Source organism: Suricata suricatta, chromosome 8, assembly GCF_006229205.1.
Source record: "Suricata suricatta isolate VVHF042 chromosome 8, meerkat_22Aug2017_6uvM2_HiC, whole genome shotgun sequence".
Taxonomy (NCBI): Eukaryota; Metazoa; Chordata; class Mammalia; order Carnivora; family Herpestidae; genus Suricata; species Suricata suricatta.
Window position 1 is genome coordinate 72,426,014 of NC_043707.1, and position 24,670 is coordinate 72,450,683.

At 41.5% G+C, this 24,670-nt stretch overlaps 1 protein-coding gene and 1 long non-coding RNA gene across 3 annotated transcripts in view; one reads left to right on the plus strand and one right to left on the minus strand.

Moving 5' to 3' along the window:
• LOC115299560 overlaps window positions 1–9,708 on the minus strand; it is a 50,532-nt gene extending 40,824 nt beyond the window's left edge. For both annotated transcript variants that reach the window (XR_003912240.1, XR_003912239.1), the window contains exon 1: window positions 9,639–9,708. This is a non-coding gene — a long non-coding RNA (uncharacterized LOC115299560). The remainder of the gene's footprint in view (window positions 1–9,638) is intronic.
• Window positions 9,709–11,844: 2,136 nt separating this feature from the next.
• On the plus strand, window positions 11,845–23,807 carry BCL10 (BCL10 immune signaling adaptor). The gene is made up of 3 exons (XM_029949186.1): window positions 11,845–12,182; window positions 19,500–19,788; window positions 22,344–23,807. Exons 1-3 carry the CDS (start codon window positions 12,126–12,128, stop codon window positions 22,697–22,699), a joined length of 702 nt encoding a protein of 233 aa, XP_029805046.1. The 5' UTR covers window positions 11,845–12,125; the 3' UTR covers window positions 22,700–23,807.
• Window positions 23,808–24,670: the final 863 nt, after the last annotated feature.

Below are 24,670 nucleotides of genomic sequence, written 5' to 3' on the forward strand. Positions count from 1 at the left end.
CTGTTTGGGGAGGTGGGGTTTATTGGCTAGGATGGCCTTTGCTATGGGAGGTAGAAATGAGAAAGTGTACCCCATAATGCCTTGGCACCCACTGCATCGTATTGGCTCCCTGCTTAGAAGCTTGGACGCACAGCCTGGCCCGCACATGGCAGCCAGAAGTACTGGAAAGTTAACACCCCCAGCGGAGTGTCCAGCCAGCAGTGGTTTGGAGCAAGTGGATAAATATCCCCAATTTCTTCCTTACTCAGGACAATTCTGAGGTATGTTCTCCACCAGCGCTGTCCAACAGAAATGTAATGTAAATCACACATATAATTTTACATTTCCTTGTAACCATGTAAAAAAAAAAGTAAACTGAGGGGCACCTTGGTGGCTCAGTTGGTTAAGTGTCTGACTCTTGATTTCAGTGCAGATCATGATCTCACAGTTTGAGGAATGGAGCCCTAAGTTGGGCTCTGCACTGACAGATTCTCTCTCTCTCTCTCTCTCTCTCTCTCTCTCCCCCTCTCCCTCCCTATCTCTCTCTCTCTCTCCCTCTCTCTGCCCCTCCCCTGATCATGCTCTGTCTCTCTCTCTCTCTCTTAAGATAAATAAACATGAAAAAAAATTTAAAAAGGGAAAAGAAGGCAGGTGAAATTAGTTTTAATGGTGTATTTTGTTTAACCCATATATCTAAATTATTGTCATGGCAATATGTAATCAATATAAAACTATCAATGAGATATTTTCCTCTTTTTTTTTTTGCATGTTAAAAATCCAATGTGTATTTTACATCTAGAGCACATCTCAGTTCTGATTAGGCGTATTTTAAATGCACCACAGCCACATGTGACTAGTGATTATCATATTGGCCAGGCCAAATCTAGATTGTCTTTCAAAGGTTCCCAATGTGACGGAGTCCCAGCTGCCTACAGCGGTAATCTTATTGGTGCACCGTATTTAGGCTTCCTTCCCTTCCCTGAATGACTTCTCCAGTCTGACCAATGCTGCCTGAGTTCATCTTCCAAATGAACGACATGCGCTCATATCCATGTCTCTGAGTCAGCTTCTGGGGACCACAACCTAAAATATGATGGATATCAGCCTATCAGCTCTAAAGGTAGCCACATCCCATGTTAGTTATTAAGTTGTCCTCAACCTTGAACTTTCCTTCTGTTATTTTCACATGCAGTAAACACTTGCTAAAAGTTATAGCAAGGTGTTTTCTGTGCTGTGACAACATGGGAGAAAGGTCTATTTGTCCCTGAGCCTGAAGACCAAAAGACAGACCAGTGTCCCTTCCCCTGAGACCGAAGAGGTGGTAGCAGTCACAGTACCCATGGAAATAGCTATGCCCAGCAGAGGGGCAATTTCACGAGGGTTGCCCAGCAGCAAGGTAGCCAAGTGACAAGGAGGCCAGCGCAGAAGAACACAAAGGACTCACTTGCTTTCACAAGAAGGTTCTGGGGATTCTCACATGGGCCAGAGGATGGTTTCTAACCACCAAACCAAGGGGAGGGTGTACCAGCTACTGCAATTTTATACTGAAACAGAAACTTAAGTTTTTGCAGGCATGGGTGGTAAAGCCTAGACACCTGAGTGGCTTGTTAATTAAGTCTCAATTTGCTGGCTCAATCAGGATGACTTCAGAGAACCCTCCATCCATGCCTCTGAAAGTAACTAAGAAAAACAACGGCAGGTTGAGGTGCAGGTTGACTCCCGTACTGTTTATAAGTTCCGCTAGAAGAGCTGCTTCCTTCTAGAAGAGGTACATTCTTCTAGGAATCAGAGCATGACTTAAAATGATGTCAAACACCACTGCACACATAAAAGAGCCCTATCAGGGTATGGAGCAAAGATGAGAGAGCAATTTTATGTCAGCGAGCACTAAAGTATCCTTAGAAGAAACCTGACCCTGAAGTGTCCACATATATTAACAAAACCCATTGTTTTGTACTTACCTAATGAAAACAGAAAATTCCTTCCTGCTCATTTGTTCTCCGTCCCCGATTCTCTTAGGCAGAATGGAACTAGCTGTTTTTCCAGGCATATTTCCAGGTTTTTTTTTTTTTCTCAAGCCATCATCTTCACCAAATATAGGCCTATATATTTTAACTTTTGTGAGCCAGACATGAGAAATGAACAAAATATCTTACAGAAGACTAGTCTAAACTTGCGGCTTTATATCCTTATGTCCTAAAACCATGTGCTCTCACTATCTTTTCCAAAAAAAAAAAAATGAGTTTAAAATGACAATGGCAACATTTTTGTGGCTTCCACAATATACTCTTCAAATTATTCTCTCTAAGGTCACGAATGAGTTCCTGTCTGAATTCCTAGCCAGGGATTCTCATTCTACTTGATTTTTTTTCTGCAGCATTCAACATATTGAATAACCTTTTCTTTGTTTATTCCACTTCAACAGATAATTACTTATCACTTACTATAAATGGAGCTGTTATAAGCACCTTAGATACATCAGATAGTAAGACAAAGACCTGTGCCTTTCTGGAACTCACATTATACTATGGGGAGACCTCATTAAACCGTAAGTCTCAGTTACTGATAGTTTGTAGAAGTTGGACACCAAAATACCCTTTCTGAACAAGCAAGGAGAGGTTGTAGGCTAGAGGCTGGAGAATATGAGTCAGAGACTGGAAGAGGACAGAAAGCTGTGGGGCAATGTGTGATTTTCACCTAACGCATCCCCAAACAGTCAGTAAATTTCTAAGTATCACAAGATGCCAAGTGTAATTGGATTTCTTATGGAAAACGGAGCTGGAGTATTGCTTACATCTGGGCCTGGAGGTTCTGCTGGTTTTCTTCAACCCACACCCTCTCTCCCATGCCTGGCACCACTTTATGAGTTTGGGGCTTCAACCTTCAAGCTGCTCTTCCTCCCAAGCTCTAGTCTTGGCCCCCATGTTGCTGCCTGATGGATCGTTCCCTAAAATACAGATCCCATCACTACCTTTCTCCTGAATCAGGCCTTTCGAAATGGATCATATGCTTACCAAAGATCCTTTAGTAAAATATACACCGAGGGACACAGGTTCGTTTGTCAATAGAGTCATACTTGCAAAAAACACAATGGAATAATTCTTTCTCCCAAAGCAAGAGTGAAATGCTCTTTCCATTTAAAAAGGGTTGACACACTTTTCACTGCTTTGGGAACTACCTGTGGTTGAAATGAACAGCAATGATTCCGAGAAACTGTGGATGGTTGACAGAGCTAAGCTGATCTTGACGCAACCCAGATAATCACAAGTGGTATCTGCAGGTTTTGAGAGCTAGCTACCAAGCAGGGTAAAGCATGTGACGCTAGTTCATTGCCCAGACATTGAGGAGCTGCAGGTTAATCCTCACATCCAGCAACTTGATGTGACTGAGAGCCGAGTAGGTGTGCAATGGAGTAGGTGGAAACCGAGTTGATTTCCAAACAGAAACATGGGGTTTTGCTTCTGTTCTGAAGGTGGGTCCAGCACTCAGTGAGACAGCCTGCGGGCTGAGTTTCCTCAAAGCAGCATAGTTGGGGGAAAAGCAGTATTGTGGCTGAGGGGAATCAAGGTCATCATCAAGAAGAAGGTGCTGAAAAGCATGAGATATGAAGGATGACTTAATAATGACAGTAAGTCTCAAGAATAACAAAAGCAATAATTGCTAATATTTACTGCCCACTTGGTATGCAGAAGAAACTAAGCACCTGGGGCACCCGGGTGGCTCAGTCAGTCTAGTGTCAGACTCTTGATATTGGCTCAGGTCATGATCTCATGGTCCATGGGTTTGAGCCCCACCTAGGGCTCGGCACTGATAGTGTGGAGCCTGTTTGGGAGTTCTCAAAATAAATAAAGCTAAAAAAAACCCAAAAAACAAAAAAAGGAAACGAAGCACTTAAGCACTTAACATGCATTCAGTCTATGAGATAAGATGTTGCTATTTTTTATCCTTTATATGTTAGTATTTCCCAACATTCCACCTCTATTTCTCCTCTCCTTACATATTTAAACTTTTGTCCTGTGTGGATGAGAAACCTTGGGCCTATAGCAGTTAGGAAACTTGCCTGAAGTTGAGCAGTAAGTGGTAAAGGGATGACTCAAGGCCGAGTGATGTAAGGCTGAAAATCAGACCGTGAGGTGTGAGTCAGAGACCAAAGCTGAAGGGCAGAATGGAGGGAGCACAGGCAAGGGACAGGTTGAGGCAAGTAGGTTAGAGCTAAGGTTAGGAAGTCACAGAACACGGAATTCTCCTGGAGCCACATCCTCCTGTGCCATAGAAGTGAGAATGGCTGCTAAGGGGAGCTCTGCAGGACTGGATGGGGATCATGGAAAGCGTACGGCGACGTAGCGAAGAGTGATTGTTTTATTTTTGCTTTCACTTATTCTATGGTGTAAGAACACTTAACATGGCATCTGCCCTCCTAACAACATTTTAAGTGTATGATACAGTATTGTTAACTATAGGCACAGGGTTGTAGAGCAAATCTCGAGAACATAATCATCTTGCATAACTGAAAGTTTATATGATTGAATAGCTCTTAGTTAACATGAATTTATTGAACACCTACTGTCTTAGTCCACTTGGGCTGCTACACCAAATAACTATTGACTGGGTGGCTTATAAACCACATAAATTTATTTCTCACAGTTCTAGAAGATGTTCGACCAAGATCAGGCTGCCAACATGGTCTGGTTCTGGTGAGAGCAGACTGCTGACTTCTGTTACATCTTCACTTGACAGAAAGAGCAAGGGAGATCTCTGCGGAGTCTCTTTTACAAGGGCACTAATCCCACTCTTGGGGGCTCCAGCTTCATGACCTAATCACCCACTGCAGGTCCCACCTCCTAACACTCACATTGAGGGCTAAGATTTCAACCCATGAGTTTTGGGGAGACACGTTCATTTCAAAACACTTACTATATACCAGGCACTGTTGTAGAAGCAGCACTGAAAAAGTAGATGAAATGTTGGCCTTACTGGAGCTACACTTTAGCTCAATATCAATAGATTAAATATTAATCAAAAATAGATCTGATGTGGTGTGCTATCACAGCCAGTTCTTCCCAAGGAAAAACCCCACTGGAACTGAATTTTAAAAATTAGGGGAGGGAGGCTCAGTCGATTAAGCAACCAACTTCATCTCAGGTCATGATCTCACGGTTGATGAGTTTGAGCCCTGCGTCGGGCTCCATGCTGAAAGCATAGAGCCTGCTTTGGATCCTCTGTCTCCCTCTCTCTCTCTCTGCCCCCTTCCCCACTTGTTCTCTCTTTCTCTCTCAAAAATAAATAAATATTGTTTTAAAAAATAAAATGAAAATTAGGGAAAGATAAAGAAAAAACAACTTCCTATCCTGCAGGCCAACTCCTGACGTCTGTTTAGCAAAGATTCTCAAGGTTCAGGTGGCTCTGGCAGTATGAACATGGTCCCCCAGAGGCTTAGCATTGGCAGCACTGTCAAAATCACTTTGGCAAACCACCTTGCCTTCCAGTTTGTGAATTCCCTCATAGAAAAAGTTATCTGGGGTCTGCTTCAATGCCTTGCCAGAAAGAAACTTAGTATTTCTCAACTCAATCCATTCCAGAGAAGTTCAGCTTGGATCTGGATCATGATGCTCTGCAAAGCTCTGGGTATTGTTCCACTCTGGGTACTCATAAGCTATGCCTTCAATAATCTCTCCCGAGTTATGCCTGCAATGGAACCCCACCTGGAGTTTGCAAGTACCACCATCTCTCCTCTGCGACTTGTATTCAAGCCCCTCACTGTTACCCATGGATCTTCACGCCTCATGCATCTTCAGCAGGATCAGGCATTCTCATTTACAAAATTCCTTCCATCTACCCCAAGGTGCCATCTGACAGAACCATGAACCTCTGAACTCATGTGAGGCTCTTTTGCTACCATCTCCTCATTCACCAGAGGAGAGTCCATTTGTAAAAACTCACTAGAGACTAAGAACTCTTCTTACTTGAATCCTGAGCCTCTGCTTCTGCTCAATAATGTTGATGCCACCTTCTGGGGTCGTGCTGCATCACTTACGTCCCTAGGCCTTGAGCAGTGGGCCCATTCCTTAGCCTCCTCACCTTGGCAGGACGCCCTTGGAAGGTAGCAAGAGTTCAGGGTCTGTCAAAAGCTGGAGGGCTCTTTTCCTGCTGATCTTGGGAGGCTGCCTTTCACATTAAGGGAGTTGGGACAATCCCATCCTAAGTTTCCTAGCTTTTCTTTTTCCTACCTCAGGCACAGAGAACAGACCTGAATGCATATATCTTTGCCCTTGCCCCAGGGAATGTTCTAGTACCCTAGCTCTTCTGAATCACTGCATCCTAAAGCAGTTAGCTCAGTCTACAGCGAGCACTTAAGAACCCTGGTCTTGTAATCAGACATGTTGAGTTGGAATCCTGATTCTGCTACTTGGTAGAGGAGTGCCTTGGGCAAATAATGTTTTTGAAGCCTCAGATTTCTCATCTGTAAAATGAGGGTAATAAAGCCTCCCTGGAAGGATTGTTATAGGTATTACACTGCAACAGCAGGCCTAATGTGCTTGGTTCAGAGTGGGTGCAAAATAAATCTATAGTGATTATTTCTTCCTAGGCATTTGTATGTCTGGGAGATCAACCCCTCCCTCAAGATCTCTCTGCTGGTATATAGGATATTGTCACTCCTCCACTATATTTAAGGTACTTTGTCGCATAGACATGTAAGCCTCTAATACCAAATTCCTGTTTTTACTGCCCAAACAAATCCCCTCCAGACAAGGCAGAGGGACTGAGCCCTTCCCTCAGGTCCCCTCAACCCCAACAATGTCCTGGTCTCAGTGTACCTCTGAAGGTCCTCCTAGTATTTGTTTAAGCCCATGCTCACCCCCTGCATCCTCCTGGTCTTTCCTTCCCAAACGGAGCCCCTTCTGGGACAGACTACTTGGAAAGTTCACGAAGTTCCTGAGCTAAACTGTCTGCTTTCCACTACCTATTGTCTTGCCAATAAAACCCATGGGGTCTGGCTCAGACCTGGCCACTTTTTTCCTCCAGCTAATTAGAGGAAATTTGTAATTCACAATCACTTGAAATAGAATTCATTGCTCAACCCAGCACCTTGTATCTGGTAGGAAGTTTTGGAATAGATCATTAAATAGCAGCTAAAGGGCCACCTATTAAAGTCCCCTGGTCCAGTTTAAATATACCTCTTTCATGTTGTTCTGTCAGTCAAAAGTGGTTTCCTCTGCACCCCTATATTAGGTATTTTAATGAATGCTCATTAATTGTTCTCAGGTCATATAGCTGATAATTGACAAATTTAAAATCCAATTGTAGTAAGTTGGAAGCTGTCTTCCCAAAATCCATGTCCACTGGAACCTTGGAATGTGACCTTATTTGAAAATAATATCCTGGGGCACCAGGGTGACTCAGTTGGTTAAGCGTCCAACTTCAGCCCAGGTCATGATCTCATGGTTTGTGAGTTCGAGCCCCGCGTCGGGCTTTGGGCTGACAGCTCAGAGCCTGGAGCCTGCTTCTGATTCTGTGTCTCCCTCTCTCTCTGCCCTTCCCCTGCTCACATTCTGTCTCTGTCTCTCAAAAATAAATAAATGCTAAAAAAAATTTAAAAAGAAAAGAATGTCTTTACAGATGCATTTGAGTTAAAATAAGGTCATAATAGAGTGGCCCTAAATCCAATGATTAGTATCATTATAAGAAGAAGGAAATTTGGGAGTGCCTGAGTAGCTCAGTAGATTAAATATCTGACTTCGGCTCCAGTCATGATTTCGCAGTTTGTGAGTTCAAGCCCTGCATCAGATCTCTGCTGTTAGTGCAGAGCCCATTTTCCATCCCCTGTCACCCTGCCTCTGTGTCTCTCTTTCTTTCTCTCTCTTCCTCCCTCTCAAAAAATAAATAAACATTAAAAAGAAGAAGAAGAAGGAAATTTGGGAACAAAGATACAGTAGGAAAACAGAGAAGGCCATGTAAACATGGAGGCAGAGGTTAGAGTCATTTATCAAAGCCAAGGATTGCTGGCAACCACCAGAAGCTCAGAAGTGGCAAGGAAACAGTCGTCCCTGGAGTCTTCAGAGGAAACATGGCCCTGCCAGTTTTGAACTTTTAGATTCCATACCTGTGAGAGATGAAATTTCTGTTGTTTTGGTGGGTAGGTCAGTCAGTTAGTTAAGCGTTTGACTTCGGCTCAGGTCATGGTCTCACCATTCGTGAGCTCGAGCCCTGCTCTGGGCTCTGCGCTGACAGTGTGGAGACTGCATGGATTCTCCCTCTCCTTCTCTTTCTGCCCCTTGCTCACTTGTGCTCTCTCTCAAAAATAAATAAGTAGATAAATAAATAAATAAAATTTAAAAATGAATACAAATAAATTTCGGTTGTTTTAAGTCACCCAGTGTGGTAATGCGTTACAGGAGGATTAGAACACTAATACACCAGCCTAAGTCTGTCAGTGGCTAACTCTTCATATTTAGTCACTGTGATATGCTGTCCTGTGTCTATAGCACCTAAACTTTATCCTTCATGGTCCATTTCTCAGATGCTTTGTGTTTCGCAGCAGGAGACAGATGGTACACCCAGAATTCAAGGTGGCGATGGAGGGGCGTGGGGAAGAAGTAAAATGATTGCAAGGGAGAGAATGGGCAGGGCTATTTCTTGAAAAGGGGCCCAAACTTGATTACAGTCTGACCCTGTGGTTTAGCAGAAAAGGGGAAATGCTTCTTCTGACTGTGAAGAAAGTATCGTGCACTAGAAAGAAAGCAAGACTGGAAACTGCAAGGCCTGCCATGAACCCTCTCTGTGATCAGGCACATGACATTCAGACATGGCTGCTTTGACACAGACTATTCAGCTTGGAAAAAAACAAAATATGAACCTTTCAACTTCAAAAACTTCCTAAGCTTCTCACTCAGTCCCACTCAATCCCTGACCCTCTGTCCATAACTCCTGCTTCTGACACATAGCAAAATATCAGTATTTGTCAAATTTTGGTAATGAATGTAGCTGTTTGCAGTACATTTCTTTAAATAGTTTGGTGTGTTTTAAATGTTTTCTTTTTTAAAAGAGTAACAATAGAAGAGCAACCGCCTCCTAATGGCTGGGAAAATGGATGTGTCAAAGTTGCATCATTCAAATCTCTTTACTTTGATGGGTGCTGAAACCCCTCCTTTGCCAGCAGAGCTTGTATAGTTGTGGCAAAATGGTTTAGTCCCACACATGGCTGGACCAATATATTGAAGAGAAGCTGTGGAAATATATATGAAAAGACATTTCCTTGGATTCTGTGCTCCTCTTCTGAGAATTTATGCAGGTGAAAAGATCATTCAAAAGGAAAAAGGATAGGGTGCCTGGGTTGCTCAGTCACTGGGGCATCCAACTCTTGATTTCATCTCAGGTCATGATCTCAGGGTACGGGATTGAAGCTCACATGCTTAGCATGGAGCCTGCTTGAGATTCTCTCTCTCTCTCTCTCTCTCTCTCTCTCTCTCTCTCACTCTTGCTCTTGCTCTCGCTCTCTCTCCCCCCTGTCCATATCCTCTGTTCATACTAAAAATTTTTTTTTTAATTTTCTTAATTTAAAAAATAAAAAGCATAGACAATAGACAGATGAAAATTGGGGGGACAAAATTGTTAATAACAAAGAGAAACTGGAAATAAAGTAATGTTGGAGGAGTGCTCACCACTTTGCTCTGATCACGGCACCTTTATCTTCCCGGATCACTGTAGTGGCTTCTAGCTGTCTCCTCTTCCACCCTTCCACTTACAGTGTACTCTCAGCGGGCCGGAGTAATCCTTTAAAAGGAAATGAAATCGCATCCCCACTTCTTCTTCCAAAGGTTCCCAACACCCTCGCAGCTACTAACCCTGGCCTGAGCCACCACCTCCTGGGGCCTGGATTTCAGGGACGCTGCCCTAACTGATCTTCCCTTTTCCAGCTTCCTTCCCCTCACAGCAACAGTGAAAGTGTTCCTTTTTCAAATCATAAATCGGATCGTGTCACTCCTCTGCTCAGAACCCTGCAGTGGCTTCCCGTTTGACTCAGAATACACCCATATGACTCAGAGTAAAGTCAGAGGACACGTTCAGAGTAGCACACAGGGACCTCATCTCCTGCCCTGCCCCACTGAATCCTTTTCATTGACTGTTCCCTCTACTCATAATGTTCTTTCCCCGTATGTCCACATGACTCGTTCCTTCACGTCCTTCAAGTGGTAACTCAAATCTCCCCTTCTCAGTGAGATCTTCACTAACCACCCTATTTTAAATGTTACTACTCCAGCACTGAGTGCTGAGTAATGTATAGAATTACTGAATCCATTATATTGTACACCTGAAACTAATATAACACTGTATGTTAATTTTACTTGAATAAAAACGTGTTTAATGGTACCATTCCAGACCCCATCATCCGACTTTCCTGTGTTGTATTTTCTCTTAGGATTTGTCATCTTCTAACATAATAAGATGACTTTGTATATCATTTTTCAAGTGTCTATCTGGCTTGCCCCCAAACACATGTATGCTAGAATTTAAACTTCAGAAAGAAAGAATTTTTATCTATTTTGTTCATAGCTGTTACCCCAGCACCTAGAACCGTATGTGGCCTATAGTTCACATTCAAAAAATATTTGCAAAATGAAAGCACAAATGGTTAAGTAAATTGGGTTATTCCAAGATGTGGAAAGATTAAGTAATCAGATAAAATGGTACCCATACTGTGTATCAATGTGGAAGAAGACATATGTTGTAATCTAAATGTTAAAAGCTTATGATGCAATGTTATGTGATCAAAACTACATTGGTATGGGTTTGGCAACATTGTTCTTTTCTGGTTCTTTTGTTTCCCTTCCCTTAAATGTTAAGAGTTCTCAAGAGGTGCCTGACTGCCTGGCTCAGTGTATGGAGTATGGGTCTCTTGATCTTGGTTTGTGGGTTTCAGCTGTGTGTAGAGTTTACTTAAAAAAAAAAAAAGTTGGCGTACCCAAGTTTGTCTTTGGTCCTCTTGTCATTTCTATCTACCCTTGCTGCTTCAAATATTATCCAATTTATTTAGCATGTACAAATCACTGTCTTGGGCCCAGGCTCTGTTTTTAGCTTCTTACCCACATTATTCCATTACATTGTTTTGTATACACTTCTACTGGTAGTTAGATACCATTCTGGAAATAGTTATCAGTTTCTCCCATAAAAGCAAGAGAACTCTTCTAGGATAAGATAACCACAAAGTATTATTAAAGACTGAATAAATGAGTAATACAAGATAGTAATAAAGTGAGTTCATACTGCGTGCCAAGCACCTTTGAGAACTTTATATAGTATCATTTAATTCTCACAGCTGCCCTGTGACCGGTTTAAGGTAGACATGTTTTTATTACACAGATGAATAAGGAAATAGGATTATCAAAAAGCAGTAACCAAAAAAGTATGCAGATGTTAAATTAAGTATTAAAGTGGGGGGGCGGATTATGGGTGGTTTTTATCTTTCAAAAAAGTTCTTTAATATTGTAGTTAAGTTGCGTCTGTGCGTGTTGTGTATGTGTATGCGCGCGAATCTGTACGCAACCAAGTAAATTAACTATTTTAGTGGGCAAACACAGCAACCGGAAATTGTAGGGCAGGGTCTGGGAAAAGGGGAGGAACCCAGAGGTACAGACTGGCCGAGCCCGCCCCCACCAGTGAGCGGCCTGCCAGGGCGGGGGCGGACGGCGTGAGGAGCAACGGGCCCCACCCACGGAAACGAGTCCTTACCGGGAGGCCAATCGGCCTCTCCTTGCAAATAGCGTGCGGGGGCTGTGGGCGGAGCCACTCCTGAAAGGATCCAGGAGCAGGCACCGATTGGCTGACGCAGAGATGGGGCGGGCTCTAAGGCTAGTCCAGCCTCGCGGAGGGGAGGGGCCTATGCCTGAGTCTCCCGGAGAGGAAGGAGCCCGAAGCTAAGGGCGCTCTGGAACGCGAAAGTCTACTGCGCCCTGGGCCCTAGAGGCGGAGCCGGAAGCTCTCTGGTTTCGTCTCTGAGCCCCTCTGTTTTCGAAGGGGCAGCTCTCTTCCTCTCGGTCGGGTCTGCCTCCCCTCCGCCCCCTTCACCTGGAGCCCGAAACCCCCAGCCTGGCCTGGCGGCGCTGCGGCAGCTGCCGGACCCGGAAGAAGCACTAACTCCCGCCTCCGCCATGGAGCCCACCGCGCCGTCCCTCACCGAGGAGGACTTGACAGAAGTGAAGAAGGACGTGAGTAGCACAACCTCTGCTCGGGCGCCGCCGAGGGCCGGGGATTGAGGGTGGGCGGGGGCAGGCTGCGGCCCGGCGGGCGAGGAAAGCGGAAACCCGGAGTGGGAGTCCGAGTCGGAAGAGAGCCTGCCTGCGGTTCGGAGAAGCTGAAGGTCCAGACACGGCAGGACGGCGGGGAGCCCTGCATCCGAGGGCCTTGGTGGAAGTGATCCCCCGTGATCTATAAATCTTACGTTTTAAATCGCTAAAAGCAGGGCTTGGGTTCCTGAAACCTTGTCCAGTGGAGCGTTTCTTCGCAGTCAGCTGCTTGCCCACTGGTCACTCTTCTCTGTTTTTTTTTTTTTTTTTTTTTAAACCCCCGCTGCACTTTGGACCTGCGTTGTTGGGAACCGACTGCCCAGGTTCATCCTTGAGTCAGACTCCTTAGGCTATGGCTCAACCTGAAGCAAAGCTGGACCAGTTAAAGGATCCCAAAGCAAATATGTGAAACTTTTATAAAGGGGGTTGGGGGAAGCTCAACAGCTGAAAGCACAACCTGGAATTCCCCTAGTAAGCAGACGCCCACATATTTAAATTGAGGGGCGGGGGGTGTAGCCGAAAATTAATATACAGGTAAATGCTGTACCTAAAATGGGCTCTTCTGCTTAGATGCTGCAGAACTGCACAGATTTTAATACTTATTTGCAAAGAATGATTTTGTTAAGGTATTTCTTGTTTCTCTTTTGCTTTTAATTACTTGTTTTGACATATGAGACCTATTGGAGTACCTCTAAAATACTTTATATAAGTGCAAATTAAAAGCAGAAAAAAACTCAACAACGGAAACTCAACAGAAAATGAGTTCTGGTTTAACACTGCAGTACTTATACAGAATCACCTTTGTGAACTGGACAGGACAGCAGCTTTTTAAATGTTCATCTACCTTAAATGCTTCCTTTTTCCTTCCCTTCAAAGGTGTTTTACACTGTACTCATAATTACATTTGGTATGACTCATCAGCAGAAGGAAACGGTTTGACTGGGATTTGTGCCTCAGTTTCCTCATTCAGATGTTTTATGGAGCACTTAACTATATAGATAAAGTACTGTTCTTGGGCCTGGAAAGATACAAAAAAAGGACAGTCAGGCCTCTGCTTTACATTCTATTTGAGATAAGACTGGCACATTGGTAACTACTGTACAATACATGAATGTTGTTTTATATAAGATTTGTGCCAGTAAAAACATGAATGTCAGGAGCTAAGCCTGCGGGTTCCAGATTCTTTATCACACAGTTTGCAACGTTCCCATTTAATCTTTTCAGCAGCCTCTGAGTGAAATAATTGTCATTCCCATTTTGTAGCTGATTAAAAAAAAAGGTAGTGAGAAGTTACAAGTGGGCATAAATATAAAACCTGTACACAATCACAGATCTGAAGAGTGTCTTCCAGGTCTTTATTCATTTTTTTCCTATCAGTTCATTGATACTATCCATCTCTATGATCAGAAATTCATAACCTGGAGGAATCATGAATGGGTTTCAGGAAGTCTATTTAAAAAAAGTATGTGCATAATTTTTTTTTAGAAATATCCTTCATGCTATTTTCAAAATGGTTGATGACTTCGGAAAGTTTTAAAATTATCATACACAGGGGTGCCTGAGTGGCTCAGTCAGTTGAGCGCCCGACTTTGGCTCAGGTCATGATCTCACAGTTTGTGAGTTCAAGCCCCATGTCAGGCTCTATGCTGACAGTGTGGAGCCTGGAGCCTGATTCAGATTTTGTGTCTCCCTCTCCCTCTGCCCACCCCTGCTCTCTCTCCCTCTCCTTCTCGCTCTCTCAATAATAAATAAACATTTAAAAAGTTAAAATAAGATGATCATACACATATTTGGACTTCCTTCTCTGTCAACTCTAGGTGCTTATTCCCAGTGCACTTTTTATCATCCCTTCCCCAAAGCTGCTTACTGTCCTGCTGTATTCTGTCTTGATGGATAGTATACCACCACCCATCCTCCTGGAAAGTCCCACTTTTCCACTGTGTTCCTTCCCTCCCACCTGTCGCCCCCATCTAGTTGTTTGCCTCTTCTTTTTGAATTTACTTCTGTTTCATAAATATGGATTACATGCTGCTGTGAAGCATGCACAATTCTAATAATTCAAAAATTAAAAGCTAAGACAGAATCCCATATTGAAAAGCTTGATTCTTGGAAGGAGGGAGACAGACATAAAATGATAATTTCAAATTACATGATAAATGCAATGTATTTTACATTCATCTAAAACACTGCTTGACACTCTAAAGTGCAAGATATCCAGAGTTGAACAAAACCTACCTGGTTTTTTGCCTGCTTCAAACACACAGGTTGTTAGGGTTGAAAACTGATAAATACATGATTACAAATTAAGCCCAGTACTGTGAAGGAGACAGACAGGTGTTGAGACAATAGCAGGGGGAATCTACTTGAGATAGGATGGTCAGGGAAGGTTACATTAAATTGGCTGCTGAAGAATACGACAGAACTGGGGGAATAATGTTGTAGGCAGAATAGAATTTGCAAAAGACCTAAAATAAGCAAAACCTTGATGACTTGGGGAAATTGGAAGAAGGCAGAGGTTTTCCTGAGGTGAAGTTAGGAAGGTTGGCTAGAGCCAGATCATGAAGGGTCTTAGAGGTGATAATAAAGTGTTAGAATTTTTTCCCCAAGTATAGTAGGGACCTGCTGAAGAATTATATTTTTAATCCTTCTGCCTATTGTATGGTCTGAGGAGAGCAGAAGTGAAAAGAGGAAACCAGTGGGGAGCTTCTTGGAATTTATATAGTTGAGAGCTGATGGCAATTTGGATCAGAGTGAAAGTATTGGAAATGGATGGAACAAGTGAATTCCAGATGGATTTTTGAAATAAAAATGGTAGGACTTGGTGATGGATTTAGTTGACAGAGTGGAATCATATTGGCAAGTTAAAATGTCAAATCAGCTATTAGACCTATAAGTCTGAAGATAAGAAAGGAGATTGGAGCTAGAAATATAAATGTGGGATTGAGTGAGTTCACCTAGAGAGAACTAGAAGGGAAAAGGGAGGTCATAGGGGAGTTTTAAAAAGTGAAAGATTACAGCCACAGAGATGGGAATGAAGCCAGGAGAGTGTGGTACTCATCTAAAACAAGAAAAGAGTGGTCAACTGAGTCCATGCTACTGAGAAGTAAGATAAAGACGCAAGTATCAGATTTGACACTGAGGAGGTTACTGTGGCTGAGAAGAGTAGTGAGACAGAGTGGAAATGAATTGTGGAGTCCTTGACATAGAAAAGTGAAATACATGCACAGGGTGCTACAAGAACAGGAGAGGGGTGCCTAACTCCTTCTACAGAGTTTAAGCGAAGCTTCCTGAAGGAAATGACTACTGTGCTGAATCTTAAGTGGTAAATAAGGATTTAAGGTATCAGAGGAGAAAATAAAACAAAGGTAACAACAAAGTAACAACACAGTGAACTGTAGAGTGACAAATAGTAATTTTAGGTAGCATAGATACAGATAGAGGTGGTGATAGATTAAGCTGGAGAGGTAGGCAGGATCCATACTATGAAGTGTCCTGTCTGCCATTACCAAACAGCTATTATTTATTGAGTACTTACTGTGTATTGGGGACTGTGTCAAGCCTTCGTATTCACGTAGTCCTTCTAGAAGTCCTCCAAGGGAAATGTTTATCACTGTTTTTTTCAGTAAAGATCCTCAAGCTTAGAGAGGTTAAATAGCTTACCCCAGCTCTTAACAGGAGTATATGGCAGACTTAAGATCCGAACTGAAGTTGGCCTGAACCAGAGCCAAACTCTTGACCTCTCCACTATTCTGCCATAGTTGAGGAACTTCATTTTTTAAGTTCGTGGAACACACTATTTTAAATTTTTACAAAATTCACTGACAATATTTCAATATTAGTAAAATTCATATATCTTTCTTTTTCCTTGAAAAACTGGAAGCTCTGACAGATGTGTGAAGGAGACATTTGAACAGGAGGAAAGAACTAGGAAGTGCAGCTAGGTGTCTGTGCTTACTATTCCATGCAGCATATGTATGATAATGACCTGAACTAAGGCAATGCTAATAATAGGGATAAAGTGAAGGAGCAGATTCAATAAAAATAAGGAGTAAATTGGCAGGACTTGGTGGGTGATCACATGTGGCAAGTGAGCGAAAGGCAAGATGAGTTGTAGGTTTATCGCATGATTGGATGGATGGTGGTACTCCCAAATGAGTTACGAATGTCAGAGGAGGGGCACTTGGGTGGTTCACTTGATTAAAAGTCGGGCTCTTGATCTCAGCTCAGGTCTTGATCTCACAGTTGTGAGTTCAAGCCCTGCTTTGGGGTCCATGCTGGGGGTGGAGCCTACTTTTTAAAAAATGAGTATCAGAGGAAAGGAACAGCAAAGATAAATTTGGTTTTGGACATGTTGAATTTGAAGTACCTTTGGGATGTCTAAATGGAGAAAGTCTTGATCACATGTACAAATTTGGGAATCATTAGCATCTGAGTGGTAAAAATGACAATAGATGGAGCTTTTCAGGTTCAGCTTTTTTTTTACCTTATTTTTTAAGTTTGTTTATTTTGAGAAAGTGCACACACCAGTGGGGAAGGGGCAGAGAGAGAGGGAGAGAATCCCTAGCAAACTGTGTTCTGACAGCGCAGCTCTGGTAGTACAGCTTTATCTCATGAACCATGAGATCAGACCTGAGCCAAGCCACCCAGGAGCCCCTCAAGGAGTTCAGCTTTTAAATCTGTGGTCCCCAGTGCTCGCTGTAGCAGCACATATTGTCTCCATCCCTGCAGCTTAAATTCATACACTCAGCATAGCTTATGTGAAGTATTGCAGCCATCCTCTTATGGGTCTCCCAATTTTTGCTCCCCCCAGTCCTCTGCAAAACCTTTTTTTATTACTTATTTATTTTTTTATAGTTTATTTTCAAGTTGGTTTCCATATAACATCTGGTGCTCACCCCCACAAGTGCCTTCCTCCATGCCCATCAACCCCTTTCTCCTCTCCCCCTCCCCCATCAGCCCTCGGTTTGTTCTCTGTATTCAAGAGTCTCCCATGATTTGCCTCCCCCTCTCTCCCCACCAATTTTTCCTCCTCCCCTCTCTCATGGTCCTCCGTTAAGTTTCTCCTGTTCCACTTATGCGTGAAAACATATGGTATCTGTCCTTCTCTGCCTGACTTATTTCACTTAGCATGACACCCTCGAGTTGCATCCACATTGCTACGAATGGCCAGATTTCATTCTTTCTCATTGCCGTGTAGTATTTCATTGTATAGATAAACCACATGTTTATCGATGTGTCAGTTGATAGACATTTAGGCTCTTTCCATGATTTGGCTGTTGTTGACAGTGCTGCTATGAACATTGGGGTACATGTGCTCCTATGCATCAGCACTCCTGTATCCCTTGGGTAAATTCCTAGCAGTGCTATTGCTGGGTCATAGGGGAATGCTATTGTTAATTTTTTAAGGAACTTCCACACTGTTTTCCAGAGTGGCTGCACCAGTTTACATTCCCACCACAACAGTGTAGGAGGGTGTATTGCTTCTTTTTTATAAACCTTTGATGACTCTTTTGGCTGCAGGGAAACGTATGTTCCTCAACATGTTATAACAATTCTTCTATAATCCAACCTGTTTTTCTTTCTAGCTTCATTTCTCACCACCCTTTCACATGCACCCTGCATCCCAACTACCCTCGACTTGTTAGTATTTCTCTCTGTGCACCTTCATGCTACAAGTATTCCCTCTGGAAACTTTCCAGGTTCTGGAGGTACAGTTAATTGCTTACTCTGTGCTTCCCCAGTACTTGTGTTTTCTTTCTGGGTCATATCACATTGTTTTATAATTACTGGCTTGAGTTTGTTGTGTATTTTCCAACTAGACCATGTGCCCTTTGCATGCAGGATCCAAGTCTTGTTCATCTTTGTATGCCCAGCACATGGCATATAAAGTATTCATATATATATATATGAAATGTTTGTTGTGTGAATAAATAAATGAATGTGGGAATTCAGTGGCCTGAAAACTATAGGAATTCTTCCCCTCGCCTACTTTCCTGCCACCATGTACTAGGGTATTTCTAAGATCTTCCATTTCTTTTAGCTCATCATGATACCCGTGACTACATTTAGTCATCACTGTCTTCATCACTAACATTTATTGACCACTTACTATTTACCTTTCTAAGTACTTATAATAATTTATTTCTCATAATACTCGGATGAGGAAACTGAGACACTGAGGAGTTAACTTACCCAAGATCACATATCTAGTAAATGAAGGAGCTATAGAATTCAGTCACTGGACTTATCATGTCACAAACTAAATCCTCTCCTGCTTGACTTCATTTCCAGTGGACTCTGAACAACTCTCTTTAATGAAATTCCCCTTGGATTAATTGCATCCACCATTTGAAGGGTCTCAAAGTGTCTGGCTTCTCATTGTCTGCTTCCTTCCATTCTTGCTTTGCACTGTTACTTCCCAACGTATTATCTCATTTTTCAACAATACAATATTTTGTAGAGGGCGTTACAAAATTGCAAGTCAGCTGGAATTCAGTCACTGGAATGAAATTATTAATGTTGTTTTTTAGGATCCACATCAGTTTTCCGCAAATTAAATGCCCTTCTCAGATCTAGGTCTGTTTTCTGTGATTTCCTTTTCTTCATTTCTTTAATTCCTTCCAACATTCACGGTTTCTTTAGCGTTTGCCCCCGACCCCACCCCTTCTACTTGCCTTTTACCAACTGACTCACTGAATTAGTCTTTCCAACTAACTCCAAAGATAGACACATTATGGGTCTTTTTAGTGCAGAGTTTTTAGTATTATTATTGTTGTTTTCATTTTACTCTAGGAAAATGGAAAATTAACAAACATGAGGAAGTTATAAATGATGAGACCCCATTAAGTTATCCTCTTTGGTCCTGACTAATCCCGGAGTCTTTGTTAAATGGTAACTGAAATGTATGGAAGCTTCTGCCCTCATCTGTACCCCTGAAGGTGGAGGTGCTCAGCAGGCCTCCCTATTTCCACGGACCCAGGCCCCCTAGATTCAACTGAACCCCTCCTTACACTAGCCTGGTCTTGGTATGTAGGGGTGAAGATGAGATTAAAGCAGGATGAAAACTGAGAGCAGTGTTTAGTCTAGGACCTACTTCTGTCTACTTGGCCCTTTGTCTTATTAACACAGATCTCAGTAACCGGAGCCTCCTCACTTCAGTGCATTTTCTCCCACCAGTTAAGATTCCTGTGTGATTTCCTCAGGTGTTTAAAACACTGAAACACATTTTATGTCTTTTAGGCTTTAGAAAATTTGCGTGTATACCTGTGTGAGAAAATCATAGCTGAGAGACATTTTGATCATCTACGTGCAAAAAAAATACTCAGTAGAGAAGACACTGAAGAAATTTCTTGCCGAACATCAAGTAGGAAAAGGGCTGGAAAATTACTAGACTACTTACAAGAAAACCCCAAAGGACTAGATACGCTGGTTGAATCTATTCGACGAGAAAAAACACAGAACTTCCTGATTCAGAAGATTACAGATGAAGTGCTAAAACTTAGAAATATAAAACTAGAACATCTGAAAGGTAAACTATCCTAGGTGACCAAGAATGCATTTAAATGTGACAATGCTCTTACTTATTTTTAACATTTTTTATATTATTTATTTTTATTATATATTTAATTTTGACAGAGAATGTGAGTGAACAAGGGGTGGAGAGAGGGGGAGAGAAAGTATAGAGCCCAGAGTAGGGCTCAAGCTCACCTAGTGTGGGGCTCGAACTCACAAACCATGAGATCATGACCTGAGCCAAAGTCAGATGCTTAACCAGCTGAGCCACCCAGGTGCCCCTGACAGTGCTTTTAAAAGTAAAATACAGGAGTTCGAGGCCAGCTCAGTCAGTGGAACACATGACTCTTATTAATTTCAGGGTCGTGGGTTCAAGCCTTACATTGGGTGTGAAGCCTATTTAAATTTAAAAAAAAATTTTTTTTTAAATACAAACCAAAAAAACTCAGAAATGATTATTTTGTTTTTATTCAAAAAGTTTCAGCTTCAGAATTACATTTGATTTACATTGTTTTTACCTTATATCCTGTCATTTCATTGGAAAAGTGTACGACTGTCACTCAGCGTTCTGTATTTATATTCATTTAACAGTACCATTTGGGGCACCTGGGTAGCTCAGTTGGTTAAGCGTCCGACTTCGACTCAGGTCATGATCTCATGGTTCGTGAGTTAAGGCCTGTGTTGGGCTCTGTGCTGACAGCTAGCTCAGAGCCTGGAGCCTGTTTCAGATTCTGTATCTCCCCCTCTCTCTGTCTCTCCCTTGCTCACACTCTCTCTCTGTCTCTCAAAAATAAATAAAAAAACATTAAGAAATTTATTAACAAAAATACCATTTATACGAGACTTAACTGTAACGAAGTCCCAGTATATGCAGGAGCTTGTTTCTGAAGTCAGCAGAATGTCTGATCAATCTATTCAAAAGTAACCCCCGAAAATGCACATCACACCTGAAGAACAATATGTAGGTGAAGTATTTTTAATAATCCCAACTCTGATAGTTCTTGTTCCACCAGCTGGTCACAGAATGAAGTGGTCGGCATATGTTAATGAGAATCATGGTATAGAAGTTACCCAGAATTTTAAACGGTAGAGTCACCGTCTGGCAAGATGAGAGGGGCATGGGAACTGAGGTTGATTAACTGCATAGCAAATTTCACCTCCTGCATTTCACCCTCACCAATTGGAACACTACCTAGAATTGCCTGCACTGTTTAAATCCTCCTCTCCCCACACGCCGCATCTCTCTCTCTCTCTCTCTCTCTGCCTTTCTCCAGAGCACTTAAGATAAATGTGCACGTGATGTAGCTCTACTCCAGCCGTTCTAGGCACTGGGGATACAGAAATGAGTAATTTACGACTCAGCCCTTAAGAAACTCAGTCTGTAAGTCCATACTGGGACGCCCTGGAAGTCTTCCCTCCTGAGCCACATTTAAGAAAATCATTTAAAAAAAAAATCGTTTAGGGGCGCCTGTGTGGCTCAGGCAGTTGAGCGTCCAACTTCGGCTCAGATCATGATCTCAGAGTTTGTGAGTTCAAGCCCCTCATTGGGCTCGCTGCTGACAGTGCAGAGCCCGCTTTCAATCCTGTCCCTCTATGCCCCCGCCTTACACACACTCTCACTCTCAAAAATAAATAAACATTAAAAAAATAATTTATGTAGCATGGAACAGAAATGCTGAATGTATTGGGAAGCTGAAAATCTAGTGGGGAAAAAAATTACATATAAATGTACTTTATAGACTTTGCAGATTTTACATAAAATTTGTTAACTCAGGAAGTTTTGTGCCTTAGACAGGTTAAATATTTGCTAAGCCAAACAGATAAAATTTGTTTGTGTTCATTCTTTTCACCCTCAGGCTAATTGTTAGCTATACCCATTGGACATGGTAAAATTCTTTGCTCAGAAGAACCACTGTCATTTAAGTAAACTCTTATGTTGGGAACCAGAACATTATTTAATGTGAAGAGACCTGGGTTCTAGTTCTCACTTTCTCATGAAGTGGTTCTAGAATGTTGGGCATGACATAACTGTTGGGGCCTTGATTTTTTTCATCTCTAATAGAAGCTATCGCAAGGGACCACTCAAATCCCACTTCTAACACCCTATGATTCAGGAATCTATAATTGGTATTAATTAACTCATAGAATTTTAGCATATGCACCATTTACATTTTCTTTTTTATTGCATTTTGTGCCACAATGCTAAAGAATATTAGTTGTGAGAGCTGTTTCTTATGAAAAATTTTAGGAGCTACGTAACTTTTCCCAGGTCATTCAATGGTTCAGTATGTAAGTACACAAATTAAATGTGAATTATAGCATGTGATTTAGCCTCCTTGAGATTACGTCCTTACCTAGGAAATAAAAAATGACGGTATATTTCTTGGTTGTTGGGAAAAGCAAATGAAACATGAAACAGATTATGACAGAATTTATGAACTGCCATTTAAATTTTTTGTTGTGTGGTAACTAGCTTGTAATCTTTCAAAACTTACAAGATGGGTATGGGCTGGGGGGTTTTGTTTGTTTTTTAGTGACTTTTTCATTTACGTCTAAATAATTTTATCATAGGACTGAAATGTAGCAGCTGTGAGCCTTTTCCAGATGGAGCCACAAACAACTTCTCTAGGTCAAATTCACACGAGAGTAATTTCTCTGAAAAACTGAGAGCATCCACTGTCATATTCCATCCAGAAGGAGAATCCAGCACGACCCCTTTTTTTTCTACGGAGTCTTCCCTGAATTTGCCTGTTCTAGAAGTTGGCAGAACTGACAATCCCACCTTCTCTTCGACTACGCTTCCCAGACCTGGGGACCCTGGGGCCCCCCCTTTGCCGCCGGAGCTGCAGTTAGAAGAAGGAGGAACTTGTGGAAACTCCAGCGAGATGTTTCTTCCCTTACGATCACGTGCTCTTTCACGTCAGTGACAGAGATTACAGCCTTATTTTTTTTTAATAATGACAAAAAAATATTCGAAAAGATTTGAATCTTTTTATAGAATTGCTATAATGAGTTAACATTTGATATGTGTCTTAAAATGCAGTGGAAGCACACTTTGTAAATAGACTCTTAGAATAAAAGCTTCCTTTTAGATAGCTAAAGAAATTCATGTTGATCATGTACTTTTCAGTGTTTTCTGTTCTTTCCATTTTTGAAGTATTTTGAGTATGTTCTCATTTTTTATGTTTTAAGACTAATTTTAATAGGGAACATTTCTCTATTAGAGAACAGGGTCTCAGGCTGGGAATAACGTCTCGGTGCAGTTGTGCTAGAAATTTTTGAGATCTAATAGTCCTTTCTAACTCTCAAGCAGATTTTCAGGTTAAACTATTTCTGTATGGAATTTATTAAAGCCAGTCACTGACACGAAATCTGCCCCTGTACTGAAAAGAATCCCTTTCCTATTCGGTTGGCCTTAGGGACACTTAGAGAGTCCCCTTCCAATGTGGGGGAACATCAGAGAGAGATGTTGTGGTTGGGGCCACCTGAGATCTCAATTTGCCAGAACACGTTTCTTATTCACTTAATAGTACCTTGTTAGAATTTTCACAGTCTGTGCTTATCATTTTAATCCCTAAAGAAAAATCTTGACAAAAGCCTGCTATTGCATATAATTTGATGAGATTTGAAAAAAAAATTTCTGTGCTTTTCATTTGCTTTTAATGTGGACCACTGTACAAGCTGAAATAACTAGGACAAAATGCTCTGTGTGTGTGTGTGTGTGTGTGTGTGTGTGTGTGTGAGACAGTTCTGTCTTTAATACTGTTTTGAACAAGTGGGTCATTAGCCTGATCTGTCTTTTTGTTACGTAACAAAGTTGGACTAATTTTACACCTTTATAAATTTTATGTTGTCATTATTTTTATTTAAATTATAATTCTACCTATTTCCAGATTATATGTCTCAAATATTTCCATTACTTTAAAAAAACAGAGATGGAATATGCTATTAACAATAAAAGTTCTTAAATTGTAGTGCTATTGTTCTGGAAGTTTCAAGTATTTCAGTAGGAAATAAATACCTAAAATACTTTTTTATATGTGCCAATTTTTTATAGAAACATTACTTCAGGTTGTGAGGTCAAGCTACATTTCTGGATAGATCGATGAATTTATCAATCATGAAGTAGATTGGAATATTGGCTTTAAAATTTTTTTCAAGCCTGGATGATTTTTGTAGTGTAACATTTTCTAAGGATCATAGGGAAATGTCTCATCTTCAGCAAGGCATAATAAAATAGTAGCATTACATTTGAAGAAATCTCCTTAAGAAGCATAAGCAGGCTTTTCATTTTAATTAAAATAAAAATTTGACATGTTACTTTTTAAAATTTAAATAGAGGGGCGCCTGGGTGGCTCAGTCAGTTGAGCGTCCGGCTTCGGCTCAGGTCATGATCTCACAGTTCGTGGGTTCAAGCCCCGCATCGGGTTCTGTGCTGACAGCTAGCTCAGAACCTGGAGCCTGCTTCGGATTCTGTATCTCCCTCTCTCTCTGACCCTCCCCTGCTCTCACTGTCTCTGTCTCTCAAAACTAAATAAAAATAGAATTTACTCAGATCTAAAATAATTTAAATATTCTGTATCACCTACATTTATAGTTTATAACCCTGAGTTTTCTTTCAGACTGTTAACTATACAGACAATGAAATTAATGTTTTTAACAAACTTAGCCTTTTGGGTTTTGCAGGTTCTGTAAATGAATTTTGTTTTCTTTTAGACACTGAAAACTACCTATTGCCAAAAATATATAAATTAGAATGACAGATTGACAGGTTGATGAATGCAGCCATGAAAAAGTTACTTTTTACAGATACCGTATTATCCCTTCACACAAAGACAATTTTGAGCTCATTTTTAAATTGTTTTTGATTAGTAGACTATTTTTTAGGGTGATTTTAG